This window comes from Natrix helvetica, assembly GCF_964273705.1.
Source record: "Natrix helvetica genome assembly, chromosome: 3".
Taxonomy (NCBI): domain Eukaryota; kingdom Metazoa; phylum Chordata; class Lepidosauria; order Squamata; family Natricidae; genus Natrix; species Natrix helvetica.
In genome coordinates, this window is record NC_138549.1 from 167,286,622 (window position 1) to 167,314,323 (window position 27,702).

The 27,702-nt window shown below is 45.0% G+C and overlaps 1 protein-coding gene across 1 annotated transcript in view; it reads right to left on the minus strand.

The window, feature by feature from the left end:
• Positions 1 to 27,702, minus strand: part of LAMA5 (laminin subunit alpha 5) — a 258,524-nt gene that overhangs the window by 132,640 nt on the left and 98,182 nt on the right. Inside the window, exons 7-19 of the mRNA XM_081949680.1 lie at positions 21,194 to 21,309; positions 16,155 to 16,273; positions 14,689 to 14,779; positions 13,463 to 13,597; positions 11,805 to 11,867; positions 11,490 to 11,630; positions 10,562 to 10,699; positions 9,864 to 9,998; positions 7,684 to 7,818; positions 5,200 to 5,337; positions 4,345 to 4,397; positions 2,253 to 2,352; positions 702 to 754 (exon numbers count right to left, since the gene is read on the minus strand). Coding sequence (XP_081805806.1) covers positions 702 to 754; positions 2,253 to 2,352; positions 4,345 to 4,397; positions 5,200 to 5,337; positions 7,684 to 7,818; positions 9,864 to 9,998; positions 10,562 to 10,699; positions 11,490 to 11,630; positions 11,805 to 11,867; positions 13,463 to 13,597; positions 14,689 to 14,779; positions 16,155 to 16,273; positions 21,194 to 21,309 — 1,417 coding nt within the window. The remainder of the gene's footprint in view (positions 1 to 701; positions 755 to 2,252; positions 2,353 to 4,344; positions 4,398 to 5,199; positions 5,338 to 7,683; positions 7,819 to 9,863; positions 9,999 to 10,561; positions 10,700 to 11,489; positions 11,631 to 11,804; positions 11,868 to 13,462; positions 13,598 to 14,688; positions 14,780 to 16,154; positions 16,274 to 21,193; positions 21,310 to 27,702) is intronic.

Here is a 27,702-nt window from a genome sequence, read left to right on the forward strand (position 1 = left end):
TAAAAGGATGCAAATGACCAGCTGTCTGCAAGGAATATAAATCCTTCCATTCCCCACTATCCTGTCTGATCTGGAGAAGCTTATTAGATGAGAAGCGAAACGTCTTCAAAAGAAAAAAACAAGAAGTTGCCTCCTGTGGGACATCTCTGAAGGTTTTTAAGATGATGAGACAGCCAGATCTCATGGATGGCTTAACTCGTATTTCTACACATTGCAGACAACTAGATAGATAATCTCAGGGAGTGTTGGAAACGAAGCTCATGTGACTGCAGTAGCAACAGCAACGTGGTAGTGCGGTAGAGATCACAACTTTCCAAAATGTTATTCTCACGGGAATAATAGGTCCCTGCGTTCTATAAGTTTGCCCATTTGAAGTCCTTAGTTTCAATAAATCTTGCCTTATGATGCACCAGTTTCTCCAATGGAAAGTTACAAACAGACACAAATTTCAACAGTATATAGACGATGGTATGAAATTAACTCAGAAAAGTTACTTGTCACCGTTTCTTAATTTGCTTGGCTACAAGGTGGGGACAAAAATAAACCCACTGTGCAGACCATTAGAAAGACCTGACCTGGAGTAACTTTTCCCAACCTCCCATTGTGTTGCACTACTAATCCCATCATTCCCCATCAGCCTACCAAACAGCAAAGAGTGAAAGTGGAAGGGCATCAAGATGCGGAAGGCTAGAATAACCTACCTGTTGGCATTCAGCAACGCCTGCCATTGTTCCTATGGTATTGCATTGGCAGCCTGAAGGAAAACACAAAAGAACAACTGGAGAGCCCGTTTATTGGAGAAGCCATAGTAACATTCCTTACAACACATGGATTAAGCTATGACCCATAATGTTAAATTCATCTTCTTTTAACGATCCCCAAATCACTTTCAGGGTGAAGTCTGGGCAACTGAATGGAGCTAGCAGGGTGCTTAATGGCCAGATGCCTTTCCTGTTGCCAATGCGGAGTTTTGTTCAGCAGATATATTATCACTGTGCCCAGAGAGAGAAATATCTGCCTCTACCTAGGATCGAACTCACAGTCTCCTGATTGTGCTCCACCTCTAGGCCACCGCACCACCATCTTAACTAATACAAGACTTGATTATACATGTCCATTACACAATAGAGCTTGGCTGTTTGTTATGGTGGGATTGCTTGGTTTTAATTACTTGTAACCACTCTGAGTTACTGCTAAGAGATTGGCAGCCAAATAAATTGCTTCAATAAACAACTGAATAAAAACAGACCTTATGGCTTAAGTGTGGTATGTGAACCAGTGGTGGGTTCCTACTGGTTCGGACCGGTTCGGCTGAACCGGTAGTGGTTTGGCAGCCTGTTTGCAGGTTGCAGCGACCCAGGACTGCCAAGCCCCCCAAACCGGTTCTTCCGGTGCCATCTTGTTTTTGGTTCTGCGCATCCACAGAACAATTTTAACCGCACTGCACATGCGCCCACAGCACGCATCAAGCATGCGCGCATGCACGGCACGCACACGAGCGAACCGGCAGTAGTGCTGCCGGGAGCCACCCCTGCCGTGAAACCATTGTTAAATCAATGCCGAGGCTTTATATTTCCATTTATTGCTCTGCGTCCATCATCTGATCGGGACGTGGACTTGGGATGCTACAGTTAGTAGTCGACTTACAGCAATCCGTTTAGTGGCCATTTGAAGTTACAATGGCACTGAAAAAAACTGGCTTATGGTCTTTTTTAAAGAATTACAACCGTTACAGCATCCCCACGGCCACATGTTCAAAATTCAGGCACTTGGCAATTGATTCATCTTTACGATGGTCGCAGTGTCATGTGATCCACTTTTGCGACCTTCGGACTAGCCAAGTCAATGGGGAAGCCAGATTCACTTAGCCACCGTGTTACGAACTTATCAACTGCAGTGATTCACTTAACAGCTGTGGCAAGAAAGGTCATAAAAGGGGGCAAAAGTCACGTTACACGGGTCTCGCTTAGCGACACAAACATTGGATTCAATTGTGGCCGTAAGTTGAGGAGTACCTGTAATCCTTCCATCCCTCCTCCCCCACACCATCCAGTCAGAACTGAAGAAGCTTCTTGGAGGAGAAGCGAAATGTCTTCCTCAAGGAAAAAACCCGAAAGTCCTTTGGGACTACCATGACCTGGATGACTGAGAATCTCCATAGAGTCTTGACGGTAAATTCACTTGTCAGAAGGTGGGAGCCAGGAGGCCTGTCCTTCTGGACTGAGTCCACACCAACAAGGGATATTTCTTACTTGTGCATCCAAATGGATTCTCTGGAGTCAGGTTCCAGTAAAGAGGTTTGCATTTATCACAAGCTTCACCTTCCACAAAGGCCCGACATTCACAGGATCCCTGAGGAACAAATAGGTGAAAGTGAATGAGGAAGAGGCTCCAACGCCATCCCGAAAATACATCAGATGGAAGAGGAAAATATGTACCGCAATTTTCGGAGTATAAGACGCACCAAAGTTTTGAAGAGGCAAATTAAAAAAAAAAGTTTTTGCCTCGCAAAAACCTCCCCAAACGTTTTTCGCAAAAACAAGCCCGTTTTTTTTTAAAAAGGCATGAATAGCCTTTAGGAGGCTTGTGGACTGTACTTTTTCGGACTGTACAACGCACCAGTGTATAAGACGAACCAAGATTTCGAAGAGTTAAATAAGAAAAAAAAGTTTTTGTCCTCCCTGGGCCCCAGGAGCACTCTGCACGCTTCAGCACGGGGAAGGCAAAGACACGCTCCCGTTTTTTGCAAAAAATGGGTGGAAAACGGCCCTTTTTCACAAAACCGAGGGTATTTTTGCCTTCCCCCAGCACTGCTGAAGCCTGCCGAGTGCTTCTGGGGGCTGGGGGAAGGCAAAAACCCCTCCACCTTTGTGAAAAACAGCATAATTTTTGCAAAAATGGAATGCAGGGGGTGGGGCTTTGAGAGGCCCAAAATGACTATCTTCGGCGTATAAGACGCACGAACATTTCCACACTCTTTTAGGAGGGAAAAAGGTGTGTCTTATACTCAGAAAAATACGGTACCCAGCTTTCTTGTCCTGGTGGGGCAAGTGGATTTAATGGAAAACAGGTGGTTTTTCAAACAATCTGGTCCCAACCAATGTATCAACCAGCTGTTAACCAGCATCTTGAATTGAATTCTAATGTTATATATATGGATCTCCTGCATGGATTGCCCCTGTGTCTGTAACACGGCAGATGGGTAGGGAGCTAACCACCAGATTGCAAGAACACAAGTGAGCGGTCAGACGAGGAGTCCCGAAATCATTGGTAGCCTCTCATTGCAATGAACAAGGGCATGCATCAGGGGTGAAATGCTACCGGTTCGGGCCAGTTCGCCCAAACAAGTAGTAAAAAAAAAATGCTTTAAAAAGTTTTTTAAAAAAAGTTTCAAGATCAGCTGTTTGACAATCAGCTGATCGTTGGAACTTTTTATTACTTTTTTTAAAGCTTTTTTTAACTACCAATCAGCTATGCGGCAATCAGCTGTGCCTGATTGTCTGTGAGGTCCCTGCTTGTTGCAGGGGCCATTTTGTGTGAAGTCCAGCTGCTTTTGCATTGTGTGTGAGTCAGTTGTGTAGCTTTTATGTTACTTTCGTGTAAAGTGTGATTGTTGGTTTTTGAGCTCTCTGTGACTCTGTGAGGTTCCTGCTTGTTGCAGGGGTCATTTTTGTGCAAAGTCCAGCTGCTTTTACGTTGTGTGTGAGTCAGTTGTGCAGCAACGCCCACCTGGTTACATGACCATCAAGTCATGCCTGCCCCGCCACATGACCATCAAGCCAGGCCCACAGAAGCGGTAGGGAAATTTTTTGAATTTCACCACTGGCATGCGTTCAATTTTACAGCTACTAAGATTGTTGGCCGAGCAGGTACAAAGATAGCCAGGAAAATGATTGGAACCTGGGAAACGGGCCCCTTTTCAGTCAACAGGAATGCTGATTTATCATCAGCTTATCAGATATTTAAGGAGCCGAAGTCTTGGCAGCACAAAAGAAACAACATCCAACGACCTAATAGCTGGCCATCAGCATAACAGTCCACCAATTGGAAGCCATACCCAACCAGACACCACATAAAGAGGACACACAGAATAGCCCAAAGCGCACATTATGTTAGAGAGACGTTCCCTGAGGACCTTCTTGGAAGACTAAATCTCTGGTCCTGGTGACTGACCTAGATTGGATCCTCCATTTTGAACTGTACCTGCTTGGCAGCCATTTTGTAGCTGCCACGAGAGAGGGAAACCATCTTACGTTCACTTTGCATTCAGCCCTCACAGCATGCAATTTAATAACATATGAATAAGCAAGTATCCACGCTCAGTTCAGTATTCACAAGACCTACCTCAGGTAGAGAAGGATCTTCATGTACAAGCCCTGCAGGGTTACAAGATCCCACTGAAACAAACAAACACAGATCAGAGAAGACATTAAGAAAAAGAAAGAAAGCATCCGTCACACACTGTTCCTAGAAAGCTATTTATTGCCAAGGACTTGGCAGAATAACTAAGAGTTTACATTAGCTGCCAAGAAGAAAACTGGTTTCAAGGATAAAAAAAATAAAAAAATAATTATGTGCCAAAAAAATTGAACAAAGCGCTCAGCAACCAAAGCGAGGATTTTATGTGGTTTTTAATTTCAGCAATATAGAACAGTGTTTCTCAATCTTGGCAGCCAGAGGTTGGGTGAACTTCAACTCCCAGAATTCCCCTGCTAGCATGCCAGCTTGAAAATGTGTGGACTTCAATTCCCAGAATTCCCCAGCCAGCATGCCACATACTTGAAGGTGTGTGGACTTCAACTCCCAGAATTCCCCAACTAGCCCGCACTAGCATGTTAATGTGTGGACTTCAACTCCCAGAATTCCTCTGCCGGCATGTCAGCTTGAAGATATATGGACTTCAACTCCCAGAATTCCCCAGCCAGTATGTCAGCTTGAATGTGTATGGACTTCAACTCCCAGAATTCCCCCTCCAGTATGCCTGTTGGGGAATTCTGGGAGTTGAAGTCCACATATCTTCAAGGTGCCATATTGCAAAACACCACCAAAGACTATGAATAAATCCATTTTAAAACAAGGTTAGCAACACGGCCTGGTACAGTAGTAGCTATTCTAATAGCCCAACATTTAGATTAACCCTGAATCTTGAAACAAGATTTTAACCCTGGCAATGTGAACTATATGGAGCGTTGTGATTACCTTGACAGTCTGGGAATCCATAGGCCCCAGGAATGCAGGCATCACAGCGCAGTCCACTTACTCTGGGACGGCAAGTACACTGACCAGTTTCTTGATTGCAGGTGTCATAAAGAGAGCCTTCTATGGAGCAGAGACAAGCTGGGGAAAAATGCAGAAACGTCATTCATGCAGTCTAGAGGGGATGCCATCAATTAATCCCATCAATAACATTTTGCAAGCAATTGCAAAATGCATACAAATGGAACTTCAAAGACTTTTATCTATCACTGAATTTATTTTGATCCTGTAAAAAAAAATAGCAAAGTATTCATACCATAGCAATAGCCCTTAGACTTATATATTGCTTCATAGTGATTTTCAGCCCTTTCTAAGCGGTTTGCAGAGTCAGCCTTTTGCTCCCCAACAATCTGGGTCCTCATTTTACCAACCTTGGAAGGATGGAAGGCAGAGTCAACCTTGAGCCAGTCAGGATCGAACTCCTGACTGTGGGCAGAATTAGCCTGCAATCCTGTATTCTAACCACTGTGCCACCACGGCTCTTATTATCCTGATGTTTCTTCGAAGAAAAAGCATATGCCACTTACAGATGTTTTCAACCACTTGCAACCATTTCTTTTAGTGATTGTTCGAAGTTACAGTGGCGCTGAAAAAAATGACACATGACCATTTTTCACACAACTCTTGCAGCATCCCCATGGTCCATCCCCATGGAATCAAAATTTGGATGTTTGGCCTGCAATTATGATGCAGTGGTGGCTTTCAGCTCCCGTTGCAATCCGTATGCTGCAACGGGAGCCGGGCGTGCACCACTGAGCATGCATGCGCACCCACCACCTGCAATGCTCCAGCTGCTCGGCAGAGCATCGTGCAGACGCTGTACGCTGTGCGCACATGCGCAGACAGCCCGTTTCCTTCATATACAGGTAAGGAACCAGGGAGGGCGGACGGGCCCTCCAAAGCACCGTTCCGGTACGGTGGCTGCTGCTTCCGGTAGTCACTGGTACATGCGTACCGGGGCCTACCGCCTGCAACCCACCACTGTTATGATGGTTATAATATCTCGGGGTCATGTGGCTACATTTTGTGACATTCTGACTAGTAAAAGGCGAAGCCAGATTCACTTAACAATTGTGCTGCTAGCTATCAACAAGCGCTGTGTTTTTCATACCCTGCATATAAATTATGATTATCTTAAATTATCTTCTCTTTAAGGGTGTAGTATACTGACAGCAGCAAGAATAACATACGCCCGGAATTGGAAATTAGACAGCATACCCTCTGAAAATACGATAATTTAAAAAATAATGGACCGCGCGGAAATGGTTGAATTAACTCTTAAACTGCAAGATAAAGAAGATAAAGAACACTATACAGTATGGGATAAATCAATGGTTAGAGTATAGAAATAACGAATGGTAGTAGGATATATGTCATAGAGGTTATAGGAAATATAAATGTAAAGAGGAAATTACAAATGTAAATCGAACGGAAAATATGTAAGGTGATAAAGAAAATGGGATTTACCGATGCCTTAGGAATGGGAAGAAATGGATGTTGGATTTGGTTTTTATGTTTCGTTTTGTAAAAGGTTTAATAAAAATTATTTATAAAAAAAGGGTGTAATACAGTGATGGCGAACTTTTTTCTTATGGCCTGCCAAAATTGGGCATGTGCCCATTCAATCTCCCCGCCCACCTGTGCATGCGCCCCCCTACCCCGGTGCAAGTACACACAACCCCTCCCCAGGCTTTGGAGGAAAACGGCTTCTCCCAGCACCCCTCCCCCAGCCCCCAGCTGCCCTTCAGAAGCCAGAAATGGATTGTTTCCAAACTCCCGGTTGGTCTGTTGGGGCTGTTTTTCACCCTCCCCAGACTTCAGGAAAGTCTCTGGAGGCTGTGGAGGGCGAAAAACTGCCCCAATGGGCTAACTGGACCGTTCCCAAACTTCCTATAGCATTTCAGACAAGTGGCTGTCAAGTCTCTTCTTAAAAGCCTCCAGTGATGAAACACCCACAACTTTTGAAGGCAACTTCTGCTCCACAGGTTAATTGTCCTTACTGTTAGGAAGTTTCTCCTTAGTTCTAGGTTGCTTCTCTCCTTCATTAGTTTCCATCCGTTGCTTCTTGCCTTGCCTTCTGGCTTTGGAAAAAATAAGTTGACCCCCTCTTCTTTGTGGCAGCTCCTCAAATACTAGAACACACTAGTCCTTCTTTTCTCTAGATTGGCCATACCTAATTCCCGCAACTCTTCTTTATATGTTTTTGTTTCCAGGCCTATAATTATCTTAGTTGCTCTTCTTTGCGCTTTTCCCAAAGTCTCAACAAAACAAGGATTAAAGCAAAGTTTCCTGCCTAGGCAGGGGGTTGGATTAGAAGACCTCCAAGGTCCCGTCCAACTCTGCTATTGTATTGTATTGTATAATCAGGAAAATATATAACCTACTGAAAGCTTAAGTGTAGCAGGCTGAAAATGACAAGTACCTCACCTGTGCAAGAAGGAAAGCCATAGAAGCCTGGGGCACAGTGGGTGCACCTTTGACCGACATAATTTGAATGGCAGTTGCACTGACCAATGGAGTTGCAATTGCTGTCCACAGAGCCTCGAAGGTCACACGAACAAGCTACAAGAGGAAGGCACATAAATACATGCTGGGAAGGCAAATCAAATAATAAGGATACACATGTTTTGTTTTATGTCTCTAGTTCAGGGGTATCCGACTCAAGGACCAGGGGCCAGATCTGGTCTGCGGGTTGCTTAGATCTGGCTCGCGGGACCGCCCTGGAAACAGCAAAAGACCGGCCCACGGGGCCTCCGCCAGCAAAAGCGGAACTCGGTTCAGGAGCAGCCTGCGATGGCCTCCTGCAGCCCTCTGCCAGCGGGAAGCTCTGTTTTTGCTGGTAGGGCTGCAGGAGGCCATCATAGCTGTAAACGGAGCCCAGGAGGGCCGTGCGTGGCCTCCCTCAGCTCTGTTTTCACTGACAAAGGGCTGCAGGATGCCGTTGCGGCTGAAAATGGAGCCCAGATGGGTTGTTCACGCACCACCACCCCCAGCTTCGATTTTGCTGGCAGAGGGTTGCAGGAGGCTGCTGCGGCCAAAAATGGAGGCTTCATGAGTGATGTCAAACTGGCCACGCCAGGAGTGGATTCCTGCCAGTTCTAAGCTCTTCTATAGAAGAGGTTCCACAAATCTACAGTGCCGTTTAGAACTGGTCCCAGCTCCCTCCCTCCGCCCATCCGAACATCATCAAGATGAAGAGCGAGAGGAGGAATTCTGGGAGTTGAAGTCCACAAGTCTTAAAGCTGTCAAGTTTGAACACCCCTGGGGTTTTTTCTAAAGGGTTAGGGGTACAAGGGTCTTGTAACTTGACAGCTTTAAGACTTGCACACTTCGATGCCAGAGTTCCTGAGCCAACATGACTGGAGGAGGAATTCTGGGAGTTGAAGTCCACAAGTCTTAAAGCTGTCAAGTTTGAACACCCCTGGGGTTTTTTTTCTAAAGGGTTAGGGGTGCAAGGGTCTTGTAACTTGACAGCTTTAAGACTTGCACACTTCAATGCCAGAGTTTCTGAGCCAACATTTTGGTTGCTAAGCAAGAGCGTTGTTAAGTGAGTTTTACCACATTTTACGTTGGCCACTCCCACTCAGTCACATGGCCGGCAAGCCACTCCCACAAAACAGGCCACACCTACAGAAGAGGTTCTAAAAAATTTTGAAACCCACCACTGGGCCACACCCATCCTGGCCACGCCTACCCCAGCCAAGCCCAAGGTCAAACACAACCCTGATGCGGCCCTCAATGAAATCAAGTTTGACCCCCTGCTCTAGAGTAAACCAGGCAATGTAACAAAACTAAGGAGAGTCATCTACTGAAATATGGAACACATGGGATGGTTTTGGACCAATCAGTTTCTCTCAGCCTATCCTACTTCACAAAGAAGTTGTTATGGGACACAACTGGTAAGTTTCCCTGTAAGCAGGAGGTGAGGATTATTATATTCGATGGGTGCCAATGACTGAGGTGAGGCAAGGCCTGACTAACACAGCTTTATTAAACAGCTAACACAACAGCAACTCAGAACCCAAGATAAAGAACAGTTCTTGCTTAACAGCAATTTATATGCAGGCAGTCCTGCGGTTAGCCAATCAGAGAACAGAGACTCTCCCGCTCTGGCACACACACACGTCTCAACCAATGGCAAGCCTTGGAGACGAAGCCACGACTTCCAGGCTAGGACATAACGAGGATAATATAGTTAGCCCTCGATTTATGACCAAAACTGAGCACCAAATTTCTAAGCCAGACCATTGTTAGGTGATTTTTGCCTCATTTTATAAGAAGTTGTTAAGTGAATCGCTGCAATGGTTCAATTGCAATACAGCTGCTGGGAATCTGGTTTCCCTGTTGACTTTGCTTGTCAGAAGGTCGCAAAAGCTGATCCCGTCACCCGGAGGCATTGCAACAGTCATAAACACATGTCTGTTGCCAAGTGTAAAAATTACAATTATGCGACCAGCTGTGATAGTTGTAAGTGCGAAGACTGGTTGGAAGTAATTTTTTTCCGGCACTGTTGTAACTTCAAACGGTCACTAAAAGAAGTGGTCATAAACCGAGGACTTCCCGTAACGGATGGTTTCTATGAATGCTTTCTCATACTGATATATTACCTTGGCAGTGAGGGTAGGAATGATATCCAAAACTGCACTGATCACAATGAAGTCCGCCGTATTCAGGTCTGCAGTAGCATTTTCCGGAAGCATCACAGCCGTCGGGCAAGGTCCCAATAGCACTGCAACCACAAACTTTAACAGGAAAAAAAAAGAGTTTAGGTTTTAAACCTCATGACCTTAGTCTTACGGCCTGTTGGCCCCTGGCTCCTCCAGCAACCAAATCAGAGGAGTGGTATTCAGCCGATTCTCTCCAGTTCAGGGGTCAGAATCTACATGAACTGGCAAAGACATGGTAACAAGATCAGCCAATGGATAGGCATGGCAACTAGCTCAGCCAATGGGAACTATTTGGTGACTGAGAGCCATGCCAGACAGCTCGAGCCTGGGCGTGGCTTACCTTTGTAGATCTGAGCCTGTGCAAGAGAACTAACCTAGTCTAAGCTCTGAACTGAAAACTGATCTCTTCTTTCTACTAGTTGGAAGAATCTGCTGTTGGCATTGTATATTTATTCATGTGTTACTACGTATATGAAGAAGTTAATGAATCCTGATGAATCAGTTATCTGTGTGTGCTTTCTGGATTTGATTTTTGCAGCAAACTCTGATATAGCGTTTCATGCCTGAACAAGGGATTGGACTAGGAGACCTCCAAGGTCCCTTCCAACACTGTTACTCTTCCATATTTGACAACTCACGTTGACAGAGTGGGTAGTTGAAATAGCCAGGAGCACACGAGTTGCATAAGTAGCCTTGAAATCCAGTTCGGCACAGACATTGACCAGTTTCATTGTCGCAGTTGCCTTCGTAGAATCCAGGACCCGAGCACTGGCAAGCTGAGAGACGGGAGATTAAACATTTTTAAACCATAATTACAGACACCAACAGCCTCTACACAATAGCACTAGCACTTAGACTTACCGTATTTTTCACAGTATAAGATGAATCGGAGTATAAAACGCACCAAGATTGTAAAGAGGCAAATTTAAAAAAAAGTTTTTGCACTCTGCAGACCTCCCAAAAAGGTTTCGTGAAAACGGGCCCATTTTGTCAAAATAAAAGGGCATGCATAGCCTTTAGGAGGCTTGTAGAGTGCTCCTGGGGGCTGGGGGGCAAAAACAAGCAAAGAACGGCCAGTTTTTCGCAAAAACAAGCCCGTTTTTTGTCAAAAAAGGGCATGCATCGCTTTTGGCGGCTTATACAGTGGTTCTGGGGGCTGGGGGGGAAACGAGCAAAAAACGGCTTTTGGGGGCTACCCATTTTAGCTTCCAGGTTGGTGCAGGAAGCCGTCCAGGCCCAAAACGGGACGCAGGGTGATGACACACGTGTCCCCACGCTCTCCATTTTGGCTTCCAGGTTGGTGCGGGAGGCTTTCCAGACCCAAAATCGTATTGGGGGGGGGGGGTTCCCACGATCCCCCTGCCCGTGCCCCATTTTGGGTCTGGAAGGCCTCCTGCACCAACTTGAAAGCCAAAAATGGGCGAGGGGGGTTGCATGCGCATACATGGGGGGGGGGCTTGGGGGGTTCATGCACACATTGTATTATGGTTGTGGGCACGCACACACACACACCTTCAGCACATGACGACAAAAAGGTTACCCATCCCTGGACTAGAGTTTACTCACGTTGGCAATTTGGTCCATAGTAGCCAGGTACACACTGATCACATTGCGTCCCTTGGAAGTTTGGTTTACACAAACACAACCCACTCTGAGCATCTTTCCTGCAGGTGTTGCCTCTTGTTCCAGCCACGTTGCAGTCACAGTCTGAAAAACAGGTACAAGGGCGGAACTATCAGGCAGGTTTTGTACGAAGCTGAGAAGAATCCTGACCTCTAGTGAAATATCAGGATTCTTTCCTGATTCTATATCCTAAAGAAACCATCGCTTTACTAGGTAGCATGAGAAATTCAAAAAGCAGAAATAAAATCAAAAGCTTACTTATTATCTGCCCAGCTGGAAGGACCTGTTCTCCGGTAGCATTGTAAGATAAAACCGAGATCGCTATATGAAGGAAAAGACAGCACAAAAATTAATCCTATGTAATGAGAAAGCTGGTTAGTAATTAAAACACTAGACTAAAATAAATCTCCATAAACATAGGTGGCCCTTGACTTACAATCCTTTGTTTGGTGACTGAAGTTACAATGGTGCTGAAAAAAAAGTGACTTATGATCTGTTCTGAACACAACAAACCCTCTGTAGTTAAATAAATATTCCTTTTATTAGGAGCACCTTGGCGAAAAGTCTCTCTCTCATAGCAGTCTAATAAGTCTGTCCGGCAGGGAGATGGATTCCGTCTCAAGAATCGGCCCATATATTTCCACTGCTCTCCTCTCCTCTGTCTTCTGAGCATCCGCCCATCAGGCATCGGACCCAGCTGTTCCTCCTGTTCCTCATCAGCAACCTCCAGACCCGAGGACTGTTGACTCTCCATCTGAGGGCTGAGGGACGACCCAGACTCCACCTCTGTCTCTCTCTCTCTGCCAGCCCCACTCCCTCTTCCCCCTCATAGCTCTCAGGTTGTCTTGACACTGGCCCTGACTCCCTCCTCCTCATCTGATTCGGCTGCTGGAGGGGGTCACAACATGACCCTTTTTCACACTTAGGACTTTGGTGACATGATCAAAATGCAGATGCTTGGCAAGTGGCTTGTATTTATGACGGTTGTCATATGCCAAGTCATGCGCTCATCTTTTGCGACCTTCTTACAAGCAAAGTCAATGGGGGACCCAGATTTATTTAACAATTGTGGCAAGAAAAGTGGTAAAAAAACCAGGCAAAACTCATTTCACAACTGTCGTGTGTAGCAACAAGACATTTTGGATTCAGTGGTGGTTATAAGTTTGGTCTACCTTGTAGTCCAGAATATCAGCTGCACTTTGAAATCCATTATTTCCTTCCATGAAATAGCTTAGCCTCATATTGAACCCTCCAGAAGACCTCACAACTTTGTAGCTGATCAGAAAGATTCCAACACCCCAAGTGAGGTAGTGTTGTGATCCGTCAGCAGCCAGCGGAGATGGCAGCAGATTCGGACAGTGAGGAGGTTGGGGAGGAACCTGGGCCAGTCCTGGAATCTGGGAAGGCTTTGATGAGGGCTCTGTGTCAGAGGCAGAGATGGGGCCAGAGTCGTATGCCAGTTATCAGCTGCCTTCAGAGTCAAGACATTAGTGAGGCAGACAAACAGCTGGAGCCTGTTCCCAGTGTGTGCATGCGCAGAGTTGCCAGATGAAGGGAACAGCTAAAGAACAGGGGTCGACTTGGGAGTAAGGCCCCTCCCAGAGGAAATAAAAGAGGAGCAAAAGGGGAATGGAGTTTGCAGGAGACAATTAGTTTGCTTAATTGGTTCGTGACTCTCCGAGACTCCTTGCCAGGTTTTACAGATATCGGCATGTTCAGCTCTCTAAGCCAGATAAGGTCTGTGACTGTAAATCCTCCCTTGAAAGACTTTACCGGCTGTGAATAAGCAGAATTCTCCATAAATTAATAAAAGGGTTTTTTTCCGGGACAAGGAGTTTGTTTCATGCTGTTGGGAAGCCTCGGTCAGACACTGCAGACTTATGGAACCAGTACTTAGTTGCGAGACTAATACTTACGGTAGCAACGGGGGAAGTCCACGTGATTGTCTGCACAAGCATCACAATGTTCTCCTGAGTAGTTTGGCTTGCAGTAGCAGCGGCCAGTGAAATCCTCACAAGTGCCATCGGTAAAGACTGAGTCACAGTTGCAGCCTTGAAGGAGAGATGATGAGTGGTCACATCTGCATTTGTATTAATTGATTGATATCCTGCCTACAAATAACTCAAGGCTATAAACAAGCTGAACATTCAGAGCCGTGGTGGTGCAGTGGTTAGAATGCAGTACTGCAGGCTACTTCTGCTGACTGCTGGCTGATTGCAATTTGGCAATTCGAATGTCACCAAGCTCAAGGTTGACTCAGCCTTCCATCCTTCTGAAGTGGGTAAAATGAGGACCCAGATTGTTGGGGGCAATAGGCTGACTCTGTAAACCCCTTAGAGAGGGCTGTAAAGCACTGTGAAGTGGTATATAAGCCTAAGTGCTATTTATATTGTTATTCCTTCCTCCTCCTATTTTTCCCACAAAAGCAACCTTATGAGGGGGGTTGGGCCGAGAGAGAGTGACTGGTCCAAAGTCACCCAGCTGCTTTCATGGCTTAGGCAGGACTAGAATTGAAGCCATCTGGTGATTGGCCCAAAGGCATGCTGCCACTCTTCATGGCTAAGGCGGGACTAGAACTCCGTCACCTGATGACTGGCCCAAAGTCATCCTGCCAGTTTTCACGCCTAAGGTGTGATTAGAATTCACAGTCCCCTGATGATTGGTCCAAAGTCACCCAGCTGGCTTTCATGGTTAATGCGGGATTTGAACTCACATTTTCCCGATTTCTTAATCTGGTGTCTTTACCACTAGGCCAAACTGGCTCTCTAGTATACTAGGCAGTGCATTTTATATTTTATAATAAACTTAGTAGCGTAGGTCTCATATAAGATATTCAACGGGAAAGCCAGGAGGAAGTTGCAATCATGTGAAGTCCTCACTTAACAATAGTAACCAGGAACTGACAGATCTGCCGTTGTTAAGGATTGAAATCAGGTGACAACCTGTTTTATAGCCACATCACCGAGCAATGGGTATTCTGGTCTCAATCACTGTCATTAAGTAAAGACTTATTTTGTTCAAGGGCTGCCTCTCATATCTTATTTTGACGTCCCCCTAAGATTTTCCACCCTTTGGGATGAGAGGCTGTGGAGGGATGTCCTCAGAAGGATGCACATGTAGAGAGCAGAGAGAAAATACTCACGGTAGCAAATATAAGGTGAATCTATGGAATGATCAGGGGATTTATAATATCCCGGACTGCACCTCTCACAGTTAACGCCCGTTGTATGATGCTGCAAAATAATGTATCTGTTAGATATAATTTATCTGTTTGAGGCATCATGAGTCAGACAAATACGACCCATCAATCAAACCAACTGCAACCGGTGAGTGGACCAGCAGAGAAAAACCCCAAAGTCACAATTAATTAGGATTAAAAAAAAAGAAAAATATAATTCCCCTAAAATACATGTAGTCCTCTAATTACAACAGTTCATTTAGTGGCTGTTCAAAGTCACAAGGGCACTGATAAAAAGTGACCTGACCATTTTTCCTGCACTTATGACCGTTGCAGGATCCCCAGGGTCACTGGATCAAAATTCAGACGCTTGGCAACTGACAATTGCTGTGCCCCAAGGTCACGGGATCAAGTTGTTGTGACCTCCTGACAAGCAAAGTAAATTGGGAAGCCAGATTCACTTAACAACCATATTACTAACTTAACAAATGCAACAATTACTTAACAACCATGGCCAGAAGAGTCGTAAAATGGAGCAAAACTCAACAAATGACTTGTTTAGCAACATAAATTCTGGGCTCTGTTGTGGTTGTAAGTCAAGGACTACCTGTAATTAAATGAAGGAGACACAACTAGCCTCAGTACAATTTTTCTGCACTTTCTCCTCCCGGACACCTACAAATTAGCTCTTCGGCATCTAGATGTCATTCATCTTCTTCCTTAATTCTTATGCGTTAGTAGGCTTCTCTTAAATCCAATTTGGTGAACACCTTGCCCTTGGCTAAATGGTTTAGCATGTCCTTCATGAGTGGGAGGGGCTAGGTGTTCTCCAGGTACATGGCATTAATTCCACGAAAATCCACACAAAGCCTCATTCCCTCCCCCTCAGATTCGGGTCAATGTCAGCGTCCCAAGTAACACCCCCAACGAAAGAAGACTCCGAGGCTTGAGTTGAGTTCCCTCAAAGTTCCATTTTATTAGAGATGTCATATTGGCACATCTGGGAAAACCCGAATCTCAGTTTCCAGGTTTTCTCCCCACCCAAACGAAAGTTCAAGTCCCTGCCCAACACCCACACGTCCATCACATGGTCCAATCAAACAGTGTCCCAACTGGAGATACCTCCCAGACACACCATCCCATGTGCAAAGCAAGAAGTCCTTGACTCTCTGAGAAAGGAATGTTATTTAGACTATATATCTCCCATACTCCATATAATCCCCCTTCCCATTTTCCCACAGCATTAATTGCGGCAGGTCTGAAGGCCCAATGCAAAAGATGGCTTCCAGGCCTGACACTAGATAATCATCCCCATTCTTCTCAGCCAAGATCGTTCGTGAAACAATTCAATTCGAAACAAATTCAAACACTGAATTTACCTGTATTTCAAAAAAATGAGAGGAAATACTATGTACAAATTAAAGCCCCACCTGACAGTCAATGCAGACCCCTCCTCCTTCAAACTGGTCGTAACGATTCTTGCTGGCTTTCTGATGCTCGATGTCTGGGTCATAATAGCAGTCATAGGCATGGCCATTGCAATTACAGGCTGAAATAATAGAAAAGACAATTAAAAGCTGATACAACGTCTGATTGACACAATGCCCTGGTTGCAAGAGCAGAATTGCTGACGCGACAATATCTGTCGCATCCCCTGGGTGGTTGGATAACTTTAAATTTAATGCACATATTTGCTTATTGCAAAATGCTCAATCACCAACATTTTCTAGCAATACAAGTAGTCCTCGACTTGCAACAGTTCATTCAGTGACAGTTTAAAGTTACAATGGCAATGAAAAAAAGTGACTTATGACATGTTGCAGGATCCCCACGGTTATGTAATTTACATTCAGACGCTTGACCATGACTCACATTTATGGCTGTCCCGGGGTCATGTGATTCCCCTTTTGCGACCTTCTGACACGCAAAGCCAATGGGGGAGCCAGACTCACTTAACAATCATGTTACTAATTTAAGAGCTGCAGTGATTCGCTTAACAAATAGGGACAGAAAAGCCGTAAAATGGAGCAATTAATGAATTACTCATTTAACAACAGGGGTGGGCTACTACAGGTTCACCCGGGTACGGGAGAACCCCTAGCTAACATTATGGTCAGTTTGGAGAACCTCCAAATCCCACCCCTGGCTGGCTCCGCCCACTCCATTCCACCCTTCCAATCCATATGCCCCTCCCAGGAGTCTCCACGCAGCCCGTTTTGAATGTGAGGTAAGTGCAGAGCCAGTGTGGAAGCTCAGCAAAGGGGGAAAATGGGCCTCCTGGAAGTTCCAGAAGTCCGGAAACGGACCCCCTCCGGAGCTCAGGGGAGGCAGTTTTCACCCTCCCAGAGGCTTGAGGAAAGCCTTCGGAGCCTGGGGAAGGCGAAACCTCCTCCCCCCCCCCCACCCAGCGCCATGGTGCAGGAAGCCGACTAGGCCACGCCAACCATGGCCACGCCCACTCAGCAACCAGGCAGAGAACACATTGCTGAAATTTTTGAAGCCCATCCCTGCTTAACAACATAAATATTGGGCTCAATTGTTAAGGATTACTTGTAGTACTCCACACACATAAAAAGACTGAAGGTTAGGAATATTAAAAGAGGACTTTGTTCATTGTTTGACTGTATGCAGAAACTCACGTTTCAGAATGCAAAAAAAAAAATTGATAAATGAACCACAAGTTGTATAAAACACTATTGGTAGTCCTCGACTTACAATCATTCATTTACTGACTGTTCAAAGTTAAAGGCACTGAAAAAATGACTTAAGACTGGTTTTCACATCAGAATCTCCAGGATCGCATGATCAAAATTCGGATGATTTGACAACTGGCATGCATTTATGACAGTTGCACTGTTCTGGGGTCATGAGATCACCTTTTGTGATCTTCTGACGAGCAAAGCCAATGGGGGGGCCAGATTCACTTAACAACCAGGACACTAAATTAACTGTTGCACTGATTCACTTAGCAACAGTGGCCAAAAAAAAAGGTCACAAGTTGGGCAAAACTTCACTTAACAACTGCCTTACTTAGCAAAGGAAATTTTGGTCCCGTTTGTGGTCATAAATTGAGAACTACCTGTGTTTCGTTATAACTATCCATAATCTAATGCCAATCAATTTTGCCTTAAGCAGAATTCTAGAAGTCTCATTATGCTCCATGATTGTTGTTACATTTTTACCAATTTTAAAACTTTTTCTAGCCTTTTTCATTTTAATTAAGCTAAGAAGCCGCCAATGTTTAAAGCTTGCTTTTAGCAAAGCTATTTCACTTTCATGAAACTTTGAGGTTGCCCATTTCTGTACTGTTTCCACTCTGTAAATTTTCCATCCTTTCCTTTACAATTCTTCCTCAGTTATTTTCCTAGTAATCTTTTGCACAGACTTGGTCTTCTTCAATTGAACTCTTAATGCTCTCAATTCAAAAAATTCCATCTTTCTTTCTGTTGCAAGATAATGATGAAATCATGGGGAAGCACAGCTTACAAACTGAATGATCCTCTCTAAAATTCTCTGTTTAGTGTAGAATTATTGCACAATAAATATCTGGATACTAAGTTCTCCAAGATTTTTGCTTTAAGTGCTCCAATTTTTCAAGTTGATACAGGTACTTAACACCTTGACTTACGGCCACAATTGAGCTCAAAACATTTGTTGCTAAGTGAAACATTCATAGTGTGAATTTTGAGCCATTTTACAACCTTTTGAGCCAGTTGTTCAATGAATCACAGTAGTTGCTAAATTAGCAACATGATTAAGTGAATCTGACTTCCCCATTGACTTTGCTGGTCGCAAAAGGGGATCACATGACCTCCGAACACTGCAACCGTCATAAATACAAGTCAGTTGCCAAGCATCCAAACTTTGATAACGGGACTATGAGGATACTGCAACAGTTGTTAAGTGTGAAAAACGGTCATATGTCACTTTTTTTCAGCGCTGTTGTAATTTTGAACGGTCACTAACTGCTGTAAGTTGAGAACTACCTGTATAACGTTGATTAAACTGTCCGGCCACAAATATCATCGATTTAGGCCCTGCTGTTAATTAATGAATATCCCACCTTTATTATTTTCCAGGAAAATATAAATAAAATATCATGCTGTTCATCATACATAGGAGGTCCTGCACATTGGAACGAAGAGATCTCAACAACGTTATAATATTTTATTATAAAGTTGGAATCACGAATATTTCAATATGCAGAACCTCCTATGTAAGATGCACAAGATTTGCTATTTAGTTTTTATCCACATTGTTGAGATCCTTGCATTTAGTCCTCTTTTCCGCCATCCCGAATAATTTAATAACGTCTGCAAGCATTGTCCATACCTGGATCAAAGTAAAAGTACCATTTTCTTTCAATTGAACCCTGCACCAAGTGACTTCAAGGAGTTTTTTGTTTTTTGGCAACTGCAGCAGTAATTTTCCACTGTCTTGCTCTGGGCTATTTTGTCAGCTTCTCACACTAAGCTGCAACTCTGCGATTGTTAAGGGTCTTTTCCATTTCCAGAACTACCAGGTGTGACCTTCCTTAATTCTTTTGAGCCCAGTCCAGCTCTAATTTCTCTAGGTCAGGCATCCTTGAAGAATGCCAGAAACGTCAGCAGATGTAAAACAGCAGGAATCCCCTGAAGTGATGCATAATACTAGGGCCAAGAACCAGAGCTGCTTGCCAACTTGGAAGGGGGAAAAGGTTGATTCGAACATTTAAAATGCCTTAAAAGTTGACTCTTTCAGAGCCAGCTTTCTCTTAAGATTTTAAAAAGGCTTCCAGATGCTTACTGGGTGGCATTCTTCTGAGTCCAATCCCAACTGAAAAAGATTACCTCAGGAACTGCACGGATCGATACCTCAGATGTTAAAAAAACAAAACAAAAAAAACAAAATCTACTCTTTTTTTAAAATTTCTAATTTAATATTTATAATTCAGCCCTTTTGAATTATTCTCAAGATAACGTTAAAGGTTCTGAGCGCATTTTGATTTTAATCTTATGTTCTGCTATGTTTTTTTAATTGTTCGATTAGCATCCTGATTTCCATTCAGCAGACTCCATTTCCTGTTTTTCACTAGTCAGTCAGTCAGTCAATCAATCAATCAATCAGAATAGAGCTGAAAGGGACCTTGGAGGTCTTCTAGTCCAAACCCCTCCTCAAGCAGGAGACCCTATACCAGGGGTGTCAAACTCAAGGCCCGCGGGCTGGATCCGCCTCCCCCACCCCATTTGGGCTGGCAGGATGTTGCAGGAAGATGTTCAGGCTGAAAATGTGGGCAGACGGGGTCGCCCGCTGCCCCCCCCCCATGCCCCATTTTGGCCAGCAGAGTGCTGCAGGAGGCCATCCAGGTCAAAAACGGGGCATGTGGGAGCTGCCCGCCGCCGCCCTGTTCCCCCTTTTTGACCAGCAGGGTGCTACAGAAGGGTGTCCATTCCGTCTCCTCCGCTTCTTCCCGGCCAGCCCATTAAAGGACCACTACAATGCTGATCCAGCTGTCCAAGAAATCCACCCCTGCCCTATACCTATTTCAGACAGGTGGCTGTCCAAGCTTTTCTTAAAAACCCACAATGCTAAGCCTTTGAGGTAGGCTCAGCTGACGGAGAAAGTCTAAAGACTTGCTTCCATCTGCAAAAGTGTGCAGGGCTGCCTTAAAGCATGAGTCTGGTGGGCACTTGCCCGTGGGGCCCACGAGTATAGGGGCCCCATACTAATCTGTTTACCTTTCAATGCACCTTGTATCATATAAATACAGCAACTGTACGGCTTACTGAGTATCTGTCAGGCCTGCAGTCATATTCCTCTTGGATCTTTGGCCTGCCACGCTTTCTATAATTCTACTATGCCTTTTCTGTTGTGGGAAAATGGGAGGGGGGATTGTGCTGAGTTAGATGCTATGTAGCCAAAACAAAATTCCATCTAGAAAGCCAAGGTCACCCTTTGTCTCTGCACCTGACCGGAACTGGATGGGTGGAAGCTGCCAGTGTGGCAGTGGAAGATTGGACCATGTGATGGATTTGTGGGTGTGGGGGCAAGATCTTGAACTCTCAACTGGGTGGGGAAAACCGGGAAGCTTTCAGATTCGGATTTTCCCAGATGTGCCAACATGGCTCTCTTAATAAATTGGAACTTTGAGCAATACTTTGCCTTGGACTCTGATTTAATTTTGGATGCTATTTGGAATCTTGACATTAACATTGTGTTTTTCAGGACACAAAGAGGAAAGTTGGGTTTTTCCCTTGGTTGGGAAAGAAGAGACCAAGATGTAAAAAGCTATCTTCAAGTTTGCTCTTGCTTACAAAGCCAATGGCACCTATCTATCAACCGTTTGTGGTCAGCAGAGGCCCCGCAGAACATCATATGCATTGACTTCTGGTTTTGCAATCGACTCCTATTGTGAACTTCAAAGAAAGGTAAGGTACAGAAGCATCAAGGTAGGTGAAAGGTGTCCGTTTCTGTTTATCAAAAAACTTACGTTCACATTCATTGGCACTGTCGATAGTGGCTGGTTTCCAAGACAACTGGTTGAACCCTGGACAACAGCGATCACACGACCCACCACAGGTATTGTGTTGGCAGTCACACTGTAACCTGCAAATACAAAGGGCCGTGAGGAATGCAAGCATCTTTATGGATATATCATACCAATCGCTTTTACATGACCCGGATTTTGGAGTACCAGCTGTCCTATGTTCTAGCATGGTCTAGAGCAGTGGTTCTCAACCTGTGGGTCGGGACCCCTTTGGGGGTCGAACAACCCTCTCACAGGGGTCGCCTAAGACCATTGGAAAACACATATTTTCGAAAAAATACGGAAAACATAAAGTAATTTTATGGTTGGGGGGTCACCACAACATGAGGAACTGTATTAGGACGGTCGCGGCATTAGGAAGGTTGAGACCCACTGGTCTAGAGCAGGGGTGCTTAGATCTGGCCGGTGGGGCCACCCTGGAAACAGTGAAGGACCAGCCTGCGGTGCCTTTGCCAGTGAAAATGGAGCTCAGGACCCTGTTTTCACTGGCAGAGGCACCATAGGCACTCCTGACATAAGTGATGTCGAGCTGGCCACGGCCACCACGGCCACACACACCTCCCCCCCCCCCCCCCCCCCCGAGGTCAAACACAATCCTGCTGCAATGAAATTGAGTTTGACACTCCGGTCTACAGAATAATATAATTGGAAGGGATTGTTAAGTCTTCCATTTCAGTCCCCTGCTCAAGCAGGAGGCCCTATATACCATTTCAGACAAGTGGTGGTCCAGTGTCTTCTTGAACATCTCCAGTGATGGGGCACCCACAACTTCTGGAAGTAAGCTGCTCCACTGATTAATTGTTCTCACTTTTGGGGAATTTCTCCTTAGTTCTAGGTTGGTTCTCTCCTTGATTAGTTTCCCTTCAATGCTTTTTGTTCTGCCTTCAGGTGTTTGGAGAATAGCTCTTCTTTGTGGCAGCTCCTGAGATATTGGAACACTGCTATCATGTCTCCTATAGTCCTTTTTTCATAAGGCTAGACATATCCAATTCCAGCAACTGTTCTTTACATGTTTTAGACTCCGGCTCCTACTCTCAAAATGATTGAAACTGTTTCTCCATGAGTGGAAAATACAGACAAGCGGTAAAGGATCTCAGAACGTAATTCTTTAAGCTTTTAAAATTTATCGTATCAAATTTATCAGCATATAAAACACAAAAGGAAATGAAAATAATGGGAAACGCGGGGTGGAAAAAGGGAAAAAGGAGAAAGTGTGGGGTAGGTGGAGAAAAAAAAAAGAGTTGACTTCCAACTTTTTTTTTAGCACAGTAGAAATAATAACATTACAGCCTCAACTTTTTATTTTCACCCAATAATATATAGAGGTACAGTAGTTGTCGACTTACAGCAGTTCGAAGTTACAAAGGCACTGAAAAAATGGACTTATGACCGTTTTTCATAGTTACAGCCATTGCAGGTTCTCTGCGGTCACGTAATCCAAATTTGAGTGCTTGGCTACTGACTTATAGTTATGACGGTTGCAGTGTCCCGGAGTCTTGCAAACAGCTTTTGTGACCTTCGGACGAGCAAAGTCAATGGGGAAGCCGGATTTGCTTAATAACCATGCTATTATGAGCCACGTGGGTGCAGTGGTTAGAGTGCAGTACCGCAGGCTACTTTTGCTGCCTGCAATTTGGCAGTTCAAATCTCACCAGGCTCAAGGTTGACAGCCTTCCATCCTTCCAAGGTAGGTAAAATGAGGACCCAGATTGTTGGGGGGATAGGTAGACTCTGCAAACCCCTTAGTGAGGACTGTAAAACACTGTGAAGAGGTATATAAGTCTAAGTGCTATTGATATCTCTACTAGCTTAGCAATTGCAAATCTAGACAGCATACTAAAAAGCAGAGACCTCACCCTGCCAACAAAAGTGTCTATAGTCAAGGCTATACAAGGTTTTCCCAGTTGCAATGGATGGCTGTGAAGGTTAGACCATAAGGAAGGCTGAGCGCCAAAGAATGAAGGCCTTTGAACTATGGTGCTGGAGAAGACTCCTGTGAGTCCTTTGGACTGCAAGGCGACCCAGCCGGTCAGTCCTAGAGATCATCAACCCTGACTGCTCTTTAGAAGGCCAGATCCTGAAGATAAAATTCAAATACTTTGGCCACTTAATGAGAAGGAAAGACTCACTGGAGAAGAGCCTCATGCTGGGAAAGATTGAGGGCAAAAGAAGAAAGGGACAGCAGAGGATGAGGTGACTGGATGGAGTCACCAAAGCAGTCGGCGTGAGCTTAAATGGACTCCAGAGGATGGTAGAGGACAGGAAGGCCTGGAGGAACATTGTCCATGGGGTCACAATGGATCAGACATAACTTCGCAACTAACAACAACGCTGACAGAGACTTACAAATCTAAAAACAAGATTGGTGCGAGGGAGGGAGGAAGGGAGATGGGAAGGAATAAAAGGAGGGGGAGGAGGAAGGAAGGAAGGAAGGAAGGAAGGAAGGAAGGAAGGAAGGAAGGAAGGAAATAATCTTTCCCATTCACACATCTAATTATTGGACAGGTGGAGGGGAAAGGAACGAATAGCTTGAATTACTCCTCAGAATGGAAAACTACTTTTGAAAGGATTAATCTCCTTCCAAAGAAGGCCCATGGGGTCGTGATGGATCGGACACGACTTCGCAACTAACAACAACAAAACAACTACAATGATTCACTTTAACAACTGTGGCCAAAAAGGTCATAGAACGAGGCAAAATTCACTTAACAAACGTCTCTCTTAACATAAATGTTGGGTTCCATTGTGATCGTAAGCCGAGGACTACCTTACTATCCATTTCTATTAAAAAAAAACCAACTCAGTCTAATCAGCAAAACCCAAATCAAAAGTTTCCATTTTTTTCCTATCACAAGCACAAAATCAGGAATGGTTTCCAAATGGAGAAGGTCCTTTGTTTGTGTGTGTGCGTGTGGTGTGTGTGTGTGTGTACATGGTCTACCTGTGTGTACCCTTCAATGTTGGATTTCATCAGCTGGATTTGCAGTTTTTTTTTTTTAAAGTAGACAATTCTGAAAGTACCTGGCAAGAATTTTGTCCCGTCTACTGATTTATCAAGAGGTGACCTCATGCTACAAAATTCCATTCCCCAGTACCCGCCCAAGGAAAACACTATCTGTCAGCTGCATGGTTAATATAGTCCTGTTCCAGCTTTTATCTCTACAATTACTCATTTCCCCCCTCGGGGCCTGCCTCTCCCTCCCCTGACATCACACATATACACTGCGCAGTGTTCGCTTCAGGGATGGGTTCTTGCCAGTTCTAACCTCTTCTATAGAAGAGGTTCCATGAATCTACAGTGCCGTTTAGAACCGGATCCAGCTCCCTCCCCCCTGCCCGTCCGCACATCATCAAGATGAAGAGCGAGAGGAGGAATTCTGGGAGTTGAAGTCTACAAGTCTTAAAGCTGTCAAGTTTGAACACCCCTGGGTTTTTTTTTTTTCTAAAGCTGTCAAGTTTGAACACCCCTGGGGTTTTTTCCCCTAACCCTGCAGGGTCTTGCAACTTGACAGCTTTAAGACTTGCGTGCTTCAAATGCCAGTTTCTGAGCCAATATTTTGGTTGCTAAGTAAGAGCGTTGTTAAGTGAGTTTCACCACATTTTACAAGTTAGCCCACCCAGTCACATGGCTGCCAAGCAACTCCTACAAAGCAGGCCACACCTACAGAACAGGTTCTAAAAAAATTTGAAACCCACCACTGATTCATTTGTTCGTAATCCAGGATTTAAAAATAGACACATCTTCGATTTTTTAAAAAAACAAACAATGATGTACCAGCCACTGCAGGAATTTCAGGGGAGCTGCTACTTCTGCATGCAACCAGTAGACCAGCACTAAACAAGCATTCAGCTCTGGTACAGATCGTGCTAGTTGGTTTAGTGACCGTTCAAATTTACTGTTTTTTGCACTTACAACCACTGCAACATCCCCATCATAGGTGGTATTCCACCGGTTCGGACCGGTTCACCCGAAACAGTAGCGGAAATCGCGGGTGGCTCTGCCCACCTGCCCCGGCTCTATGGCATCCTATTTAGGCCCTTTTTTGTGGAGGTGACTGTGCGCATGCATGCGCGCTCACATTTGCGAACCGTTAGGGAAGGTAAGTATGTACCACTCCTTCTCCCAGTAATGGCTAACCTTTTCTGGACCGAGTGCCCAAAGCGTATGCGTGTGCCTGAACCCCCAAAATGCAATGTGCCCCCCTCACATGCGCCCTGCCTCCACACATGCATGCGCAACCCCTGCACATGCACCCCACGCATCCCCACCCCCACGAATGCACATGCAATTCCCCCATACACTCCACCCTGACGCATGGCGGCAGAAATGTGCACATATGGGCATCGGAGCTGAACTGGGGCGTTGGCATACATGCCATCAGAGAGGGCTCCACGTACCACCTCTGGCCCACGTGCCATAGGTTCGCCATCAAGGCCTTTCCATGATCAAAAATAAGAAGCTTGACAACTGGTTCATCTTTATGACGGTTGCAGTGTCCTGGGGTCATGTGATCGCCTTTTGTGACCTTCTGACAAGCAAAGTCAATGGGGAAGCCAGACTCACGTAACAACTTGGTTACTAACTTAGCAGCTGCAGGGATTCACTTCACAACTACGGCGAGAAATGGGCCAAAACTCACTGAACAGATGTCTCATTTAACAACAGAAATGTTGGGCTCAATTGTGGTTGTAAGGCAAGGACTACCTGATTTAACACGGTTTCTGTGCCATCTTCTCTGGGAGAGAAGTTTCCTTTATGAAGCCAGCTATCGTGGCTTAATGCTGGGTATAATCACGCTGTTATAGGTTTAAATAATCAGGCTTAGAATGATACAGGAAAGTTATATAGAAGCAATGAAGCTACAGCCTTCTGCAATTATCAGAATATGGATTATGGTACCTGAGTAAGTGCCAAAATTTATTTTAATTTATAATTGTAACCTGCATATTCTCCCCTTTCCTGGGAAATTTGCAGAAATGCAAATGCATATTGAGGCATCCCCAAAATCCTACACTATATCTTTGAAATAGTCGTGTTTTATATCTGGAATAGCTGGGCTCAAAGTTGTGGGTGCTTCATCACTGAAGGTTTTTAAGAAGAGATTGAACAATCAGTTGTCTGAAATGGTTTATAGGTTCTCGTGCTTGAGCAGGGGGTCGGACTAGAAAGCCTCCAAGATCCCTTCCAACTCTGTTATTTTGTTCGAAGCATGACACAATATAAAAGACCATAAAGGTCATCAAGCTATCTAGGAGCTCATGGTTATTTTCTTGCAAACGCCAGGACCTTTTAATTTATTGCTGCAGTTGATGAGTCTGTCACCGAAGTATGTTCTTGCTTATGTCTTAATGAATATCCGGTGCCTAATTCAAGGAAGGAGGAAGATGTGATAGTCCTTGGGAAAAACTTGGGAGAGTGGGCAAAGAGACCCTGCTAAGGGAAAGATCAGATAAGAGGCAGCAAAGTCCGCAGCGAGACAGTGGGAGGGGAGAGAGGCTCAGAGGAGACCCTCCCTAGTTTCCCAGGCTGTAAAGAGACAATGGGGGGAGGAGGGAAGGATTTGTACTTTCAAACTTCCAAGATTGACATCAGCCTCATGGGATAAACCAGATAGGAATCACAACCAGATTAACTAATACCACTTTATTGTATGGATAGATGGGGAAGATTGAGGTAGTGACAGATTTTATTTTCCTGGGCTCCAAGATCACCGCAGATGGGGACTGCAGCTATGAAATTAAAAGATGCTTGCTGCTGGGGAGGAAAGCTATAGCAAATCCAGACAGCAGAGGCATCTCCCTGCCAACAAAAGTGCGTATAGTCAAGGCTATGGTTTTCCCAGTTGCAACGGATGGCTGTGAAAGTTGGACCATAAGAAAGGCTGAGCATAAGAAAGAATGGAGGCCTTTGAACTCTGGTGCTGGAGAAGACTCCTGTGAGTCCCTTGGACTGCAAGGCGATCCAACTGGTCAGTCCTGGAGGAGATCAACCCTGACTGCACTTTAGAAGGCCAGATCCTGAAGAGGAAACTCAAATACTTTGGCCACCTAATGAGAAGGAAGAACTCACTGGAGAAGAGCCTCATGCTGGGAAAGATGGAGGGCAAAAGAAGAAGGGGACGACAGAGAAGGAGCTGGCTGGCTGGAGTCACTGAAGCAGTCGGCTTGAGCTTAAATGGACTCCAGAGAGTGGTAGAGGACCAGAAGGCCTGGAGGAACTTTGTCCATGGGGTCGCAATACTACTTCACAACTAACAACAATGTTGACAGAACCTTACAAATCTAAAAAGGAGGAAGGTTCAAGGGAGGGAGGGAGGAAGGGTGGGAGACAGGAAGGAATAAAGGGAGGGAGGAGGAAGGAAGGAAGGAAGGAAGGAAGGAAGGAAGGAAGGAAGGAAGGAAGGAAGGAAGGAAGGAAGGAAGGAAGGAAGGAACCAACCTTTCCCATTCAC